General features: G+C 36.1%; 1 protein-coding gene across 1 annotated transcript; it reads left to right on the forward strand.

Moving 5' to 3' along the window:
- Positions 1-5,796: 5,796 nt before the first annotated feature.
- LOC116078151 (vomeronasal type-1 receptor 4-like) lies at positions 5,797-6,797 on the forward strand. The gene has a single exon (XM_031353146.1). It carries the CDS (start codon positions 5,877-5,879, stop codon positions 6,795-6,797), a length of 921 nt encoding a protein of 306 aa, XP_031209006.1. The 5' UTR covers positions 5,797-5,876.
- The last annotated feature ends 1,367 nt before the right edge of the window (positions 6,798-8,164 follow it).

The following is an 8,164-nucleotide window of genomic DNA, read 5'->3' on the forward strand; positions in this document are numbered from 1 at the left end:
GCACAGAAAAAAGGAAAGAATATTAAAAGTGGTAACAGGAAAAGGTCAAGTAACATATAAAGGCTGAACTATCAGAATTACACCAGACTTCTTAATAGAGACTCTAAAACCCAGAATATCCTAGACAGATGTTATCAAGACCCTAAGAGAGCACAAATCCCAGCCCAGGATACTATACCCAACAAAACTGTCAATTATCATAGCCAGAGAAACCAAGATATTCTATGACAAAATAAATATATAGCCAATATCTTTATAGAAATCTATCTCTACAAAGGATACTGGAATGAAATCTCCAATACAAGTAGGGTAACTACACCAAAAACTGACAAGAAAATAAACATTCCATAACAAACCCTCAAAAAGAGAAACACATACACATAATATCACCTCCAGCAACGAAAATAACAGGAATTAATAATCATCTACTTTAATACCTCTCAACATCAATGGACTCAACTTCCCAATAAAAAGACACAAGCTAAGAGACTGGATATGTAAACAGGATTGAGCTTTTTGCTGCATACCAGAAACATACCTCAGGGCCAAAGGCAGACCCTACCTCAGAGAGAAAGGCTGGAGAAAAGTTTTCCGAATATCAAATACACAGGAAGACCCAACAAAGAGAACTTCAGACCAATTTTGCTTATGAATATTGATGCAAAAATATTCAATGAAATTCTCACAATCTGAACCAAGAACACATCAAAACCATCATTCATCATGATCAAGTAGGCATCATCCTAGTGATGCAGAGATGGTTCAATATGCAAAAATCCATCAACCTAATACACTATATAAAGAAACTCAAGGAAAAAAACACAAAATCATCTCACTGGGTGCTGAAAAAGCCTTTGACAAAATACAGCACTACTCCGTGTTAAAAGTCTCAGAGAGATCATGAAATCGTGGCACAAACCTAAACATAAGAAAGGCAATATATAGCTTACTAACAGCAAACATCAAGTTAAGTGGAAAGAAACTAGAAGCCATCCCACTAAAATCTGGGACAAAACAAGGTTGCCCATTCACGCCCTGTCTTCAAAGTTGTAGCTAGAGCAATTGGACAAAAAAAGGAGATCTAGGGGAGGTAAATTGGAAAAGAAAAACTCGAAGTATCAGGATTTGCAGAAGAAATCATAATATATGTAACAGTCTCCAAAAATTCCACTAAAGAACTCCTACACCTGAAAAACAACTTCAGCAAAGTGGCTGGATATAAAATTAACTGAAAAATATCAGTAGCCTTCTTCTACATATAGGATAAACAGGCTGAAAAAGAAATTAGGAAAACAACACCCTTCACAGTAGCTACAAATAGCATAAAATATCTTAGTGTAACTCTTACCAAGCAATTGAAAGATCTGTACTATAAGAACTACAAATCCCTGAAAAAAGAAATTGATGAAGACTTCAGAAGATGGAAAGATATCTCATGGATTGGTAGGATTAGCATAGTGAAAATGTCATCTTACTAAAAGAGATCTACAGATTCAATACAATCCCCATCAATACAATTCCAACACAATTCTTCACAGACATGGAATGAACAATTTTCAACTTCATATGGAAATCCAAAAAACTCAAGTTAACCAAACAATTCTCAACAATAAAAGAACTTCTGGGGGAATCATTATCCCTGACTTCAGGCTGTCCTAAAAAGCAATAGTGATTAAAAAAAAAAAACCCACACAGTATTTATATAGACAGAGGCTGATCAATTTAATAGAATTAAAGATGCAATACCAAACCCAAACACCTATGGTCTTTACCAAAGAAGCAAAAAACATACACTGAAAAAAAAAAAATAAGGCATCTTCAGTCAATGGTTCTATCCTAACTTGTGGTCTGTATTTAGGAGAATGAAAATAGTTCCATTTATTTATCACCATGCACAAAACTAAAGCCCAAGTATATAAAGGACCAAAACATAAAAGCAGATACACTGAATCTAATTGAATAAAAAGTGGGAAGGAACCTCGAACTCATTGGTACAGGGGGAAATTTCCTGAACAGAATACCAATGGCCCAGGCTGCAATTGCATCAATCAATAAACAGGAGAGGGGCTGGAGTGATGTCTCAGCAGTTAAGAGCACTGATTGCTCTTCCAGAGATCCTGAGTGTAACTCCCTGCAACTACATGGTGGCTCACAACCATTTCTAATGGAATGATGCTCTTATTTGGTTTATCTAATGACAGCTACAATATACTCATATACATAAAATAAATAAATAAATCTTTTAAAATAAATGGGACCTCATTACACTGAAAAGTTTCTGTAAGGCAAAAGACACCATAAATAGGACACATCAGCAATCTACAGATTGAGAAATAATCTTCATTAACACTACATTTAACAGAGGGCTAATTTCCAAAATATATAAAGAACTCAAAGAGTTAACCTCCAAAAAAAACCAAACAACCCAATTAAAAAATGGACTATAGAGCTATACAGAAAATTCACAACAGAAGGATTTAGAATGGCCGTGAAACACTTAAAGAAATGTTCAAAGGTTTTGGTCATCAGAGCAATGTGAATCAAAACAACCCTGAGAACTCTTTGAGTTCTTTATATATTTTGGAAAAAAAGAGAAATGTAACAAGCAGAAAGGCCCAAGAAAGAATGTTTCCATCCCACTTGGAAGGGGGATCATGTGGGGCAGAGGGACAGAGAGATTTTTTGGGTGCAAGAAGACAGGGGAAGGAGAAAAGTTAAACCAGATTAGGTATGAGGGAGATCTGGAAAATGCTAGAGATCTGGGAAGTGAGAGACTTTCAGGATACAGTTAGGGTGACCTGAGCCAAAATTCCCATCTTTGGGGAGAGGAAAATTGAAGAGCCCACTTTCAGTAGATAGACAGGTCCTCATGCAGAAGGATATGGTTACTAACCTCCAGTCAAAATTTCTGACCCAATACTGTACCTGTCTAAAAAAAAGAAAAAAGAAAAAAGAAAAAAAAATGTAGAGACCAAAATGGAGAATAGACTGAAGGCAAGTCTGCTCAATGACAGTCCAACTTGGAATTCATCTCATGGGAGGACACCAAGGCCAAACACTGTTACTGACGCTATGATGTGCTTACAGAGAGGAGCCTAACATGGCTGTTCTCTGAGAAGACCTACCAGCAGCCGAGTGAGACAGAAGCAGATACTTAACACCAGTGGACTAAAGTCAGAGACTCCTATTGTTGAATTAGGGAAAGGACTCCAGAAACTGAAGGAGTCCTTCATTCCCAACTCACCCAGACCCATGGAGGCTGAGCCCCCCAACCAGGAGCATACATAAGCCAGGCTGAGACTTCTAGCACAAATATTACAGAGGTCTGCTTGATCAGGCCTTAGTGGGAGAAGGTGTGCTTAATCCTTGAGATACCTGAGGCCCCAGGGAAGGAGGAGGCCTGGTGATCTGGACCCTCTTAGAGGCAAAGGGGAAAGAGAATGGAATGAGGAACTGTGGGAGGGGGAAATAAGAAGGGGGCCAAGATGAGAAAGTAAACAAAATAATAAAAAAAGATAAAATTTAATGAAAGAAAAGAATAAGGAAGTGCTAACTACATTGATTTTCTCATTACACATTGGATAGCTATACTGAATTATCACTCTGTATACTTTAGCTATGTGTATAAAAATAATGAATATTATGAAGAAGTGTATGTCCAAAAACCAGAGTGAGATTTGTGATATTTTATGTCATTTTAATAATGACATATTTTATGTGAAATAGTTAGATATGTAAAAATTTTATCAGAATATGGCTGTGTTAGGGCTTCTATGTATAGCTGGGCTGATCTGTAATATTTCTTAGAATTGTGACATATCCACATTTTTAGTTAATTTTCATCTACTTGTACAAATAGATTGAGTTTCTGGAAAGATTATGATATCACATATTCCTCTTACTGATATTTCATTATCCCTGAATTCCTGACTAAATTTTTTTTGATGAGTGTTACAAAGCTATGGGATATGAAAATTAATACTTTATGTAGAATAACCCAGAGAAGGTTGAACTCCAATGAGACACAAAGGATTCTTTGCAAGATTCTTACAAATCAAATCCTGATGTTCCCTGCACCTTCCCTCCCTGTCGACCTTTACTGGTCATGAAATCCGAGGATGCATTCCAAACATGTTGTCTTCTGAGACACTCACAAGAGAAAAGAAATGGGCTTTGGTGATTAACAATAGGAAAAAGAGACAGAAAAGTTATTGATTCCCAAAGCAAAAGCTGTCATTGTCAGTGCAGGTGAGATGAAAATTGTCATTCTGAGGGAGGTAAGGTCATGGAGTCATGAACCTTTATCACATGGTTTCTCTCCCTCTGTCACTTACACTGCTGACTGCCATGCCAGAAGCTGCACACTGAGATGTAGCTTCTGCTGAGGAAGAGTGAGGTGTGCAATTTGTACTGAGTTTGGTAAGGAGAGATCATAAGGAATGTCTGGTAAGTGCTCATGTCTGGAGAAGAGATTCTGGGGTGAGATATGTGATAAATCTCAGACAAATTTCAGCTAAGGAAGAAGAAACATTCTTGGTTGTATGTAGATTGGCTAAGGAGAAGAGTGTCCCTGATCTGTTGCTAATCCATGATATGTGATAATATCATGTCTGGTATATGTGTGAATCATCCAACTGATACATTGTATCTAATGGCAAAGTTGCTCAGTGATCATAGAAATTATGTAATTCATATATTATATGAATCAAAATTTCATATTTTTATAAATCATAAATAAAATTTAAAGTATAATTGTAGATGATGGGAATGAATGAGGGGCTTTGGAATAAGGAAGGTGAAAATGATATAGCTGTGTTATAATAAAAAACTAAATTAAAAGTAAGTTTTAAGATTACATGAGTTCTAGAGATTGAATATATATTTTCCAACTGTGATGCAAGCAGTTTAGCAACTAACCTTCCTGATTATCTGAAAAGATTTTAGCTACAAAATGATCATTGTTACTCCTTGTTGTAGTTTTCAATTAAATTTGAAAGCCTTTTCAATTAAATTTGAAAGATATCTTAAGTATGTATTCTTCCTTGAGATTTCTTAATTTAAATTGGTGTGGTAAACATAACCACATTGTGTGTTTCTGTAAGGAAAAAAACTGTGGTTTTTTTTGGTTTTTTTGTTTGTTTGTTTGTTTTTAATACAATGACCTGTACCTTTGAATCACATATTTTCACTGTATAGTTATTTGGTAAGAGTTTACTAATTAGGATAGTTTTACTGGGAGCTCTCTTCCACAGTCTGACTTCAAATAAGCAAGTATGGATGTATCATTATATATAAGGTTTTGTGAAATATAATGAGAGCTCTTCCTCAGTGTACCATGTTCTAATTTTTAATGTGAACTTATGGTTACAGTTTTCTACCTCTTATAATAATGATTTTCTCAAAGAGTACACATGCATTTGGTAGTATAGGTAGAATTTTATGACTTCAGTGTAACATTTGGACTGGACTATATGGATTTTTTTCATGCTGAAAATGGTTAATAAAGTCTGTTTCCTTCTAATATGACTTGTAGCAGTTCAATATTGATTGTTGAAGTGAGCATTCACTCCATTTGAACACAATAGCTATTGTTTCTCAAAAGGTGGAGCATGATTATTCTTAATGCTTACATTTCTATGAAATGTAGTGGAACTTTTGTCAATTAATAGATTTCAAAATTTACACTGAAAATTATTGATGATAAAATATTTCATTTGGAACAGATATTTGCTATGTTGTACACAATGGCCTTGAAAATAGAAACTCCAGTGATTCTTGTACACACACACATCCCAACTTAGAAAACTTCAATACATGACTTGACTTAGAGATGTGATTATTGGCATAATTTGAAGGAAAAATTGCTGAATGACATAATGAATTTGGAGAACATGGCAATGGGAATTGTACTCTCACTTCAGAGTGCAGTTGGTATTCTGGGAAACTTCACTATTCTTTTCTACTATTTAATCCTTTATATGAAAGAACACACATTAAAGATCATAGATATAATACTTATACATGTATTCACATCGAACTCCTTGATTATTCTTTCCAAAGGACTTCCAGAGGTATTTGTAGTTTTTGGATGGAATGAGTTATTCGATGATGTTGGGTGTAAACTAATTATGTATGTTCGAAGAGTTTCCAGGAGTATGTCAATCAGCATGACCTGTCTCTTGAGTGTCTTTCAGGCAATTACCATCAGCACCAGGAACTCCTGCTGGAAAGAATTTAAAGAACAAACAGCAAAGTTTATGGGCCTGTTCATTTCTTTCTGCTGGATCCTGTTCATGCTAGTAAATATGCTTTTCCCTATATATACATCAACCAATAGAAATAGCAAAAATAAAACACAAAAAAAAGATTTTGAATTCTGCCACTCTGTAGGCCGTGACAAAATAGTAGATTTAATGTATACAGCATTTTGTGTGTTTCCAGAAGTTCTATTTTCTTTGCTCATTGTGTGTTCCAGCAGTACCATGATTGTCATACTTTATGGACATAAGAAGAGGGTTCAACATATCCTCCACACCCATGCTTCCCCTAGAACTTCTGCTGAAAACAGAGCCACACAGACCATTCTGATCCTGGTTTTTACCTTTCTAGCATTTTACACTCTCTCTTCTATTTTACAAGGCTATATTGCACTTTCACATGATCCCAGTTGGTGGGTAATGAATATCACGGCCATCATTTCTATGTGTTTTCCTGCTATAGGCCCATTTGTGATGAGTCGTGATTTCATTGTTTCCAGGTTCTGCTTTGCCTGTATAAGAAATATAAAACTTCCATAATGTTGTAATAAATCTGAAATTGTATTTTAGTGGTGAATATCTAATCCTTTTCATTCATGCTTTTCAAAATATCAGTGTAATAGTGAAATAATATATGAGTCATATCTATTTAATAATCATTTTGCAGCAGAATAATAGTATGTTCTCCCTTATAACTTATACCCTGGATAACCCCAGATTCTTAGCAAAATTAATAGTACATAGTATAGAATACATTTCATTGAGTAGGCCTATAATTTTCTTTTTTTCTTTTTTCTTTATTTTTATTAGATATTTTCTTTATGTACATGTCATATGATATCTCCTTCCCCAGTTTCCCCTCCAAAAAAATTAAATTAAACTAAATTAAATTAAAAAAAAAAACCCTGTCCCTTCCCCTTACCCCTGCTCACCAACCCACTCTCTCTCCCTCACTGGTCCTGGCATTTCCCAACACTGGGACATAGAAACTTCACAGGGCCAAGGACCTCTCCTCCCCTTGATGACCAACTAGGCCATCCTCCATTATACATATGCTGGTGGAGCCATTAGTCCCACCATGTGTACTCTTTGGTTGGTGGTTTAGTCCCTGGGAGCTCTGAGGGTACTAGTTAGTTCACATTGTTGTTCATCCTAAGGGGCTGCAAACCCTTTTGCTCCCTGGGTCCTTTCTCTAGCTCCTTCATTGGGGACCCTGTGCTCAGTCCAATGGATGGCAGTACTTCTCTACTTCTGTATTAGTTGGGTACTGTCAGAGCCTCTCAAGAGACATCTATATCAGGCTCCTGTCAGCCAGCATTTGCTGGCATCCACAATAATGTCTGGATTTGATGGTTGAATATGGGAAGGATTCCTAGGTGGAGCAGTCTCTGCTCCATAGTATGTCTCTGCAACTCCTTCCATGGGTATTTTGTTACCCTTTCGGTCTTCCTTCTTGAGTAGCTTGTGGTTTGTGGATTGCATCTTAGGTATTCCAAGCTTCTGGGCTAATATCCAGTTATCAGTGAGTGCATACCATGTGTGTTCTTTGGTGATTGGGTTACCTCAGTCAGGGTGATATTTTCCAGATCCATCCATTTCCCTAAGAATTTCATAAATTCATTGTTTTTAATAGCTGAGTAGTACTCCATTGTGTAGATGTATCACATTTTCTGTATCCATTCCTCTGTTGAGGGACACCTGGGTTGTTTCCAGTTTCTGACTATTTTTATAATATAATATTATATAATTTTTATAATATTTTTATAATATAATAGCCATAACAGCCAGAAGGCTGCTATGAACAAAGTGGAGCATGTGTCCTTATTACATGTTGGAGCATCTTCTGGGTATATACCCAGAGTGTGGTATAGCTGGGTCCTCTGGTAGTACTATGTCCAGTTTCCAGA

This window comes from Mastomys coucha, unplaced genomic scaffold (genome assembly GCF_008632895.1).
Source record: "Mastomys coucha isolate ucsf_1 unplaced genomic scaffold, UCSF_Mcou_1 pScaffold5, whole genome shotgun sequence".
Lineage (NCBI taxonomy): Eukaryota > Metazoa > Chordata > Mammalia > Rodentia > Muridae > Mastomys > Mastomys coucha.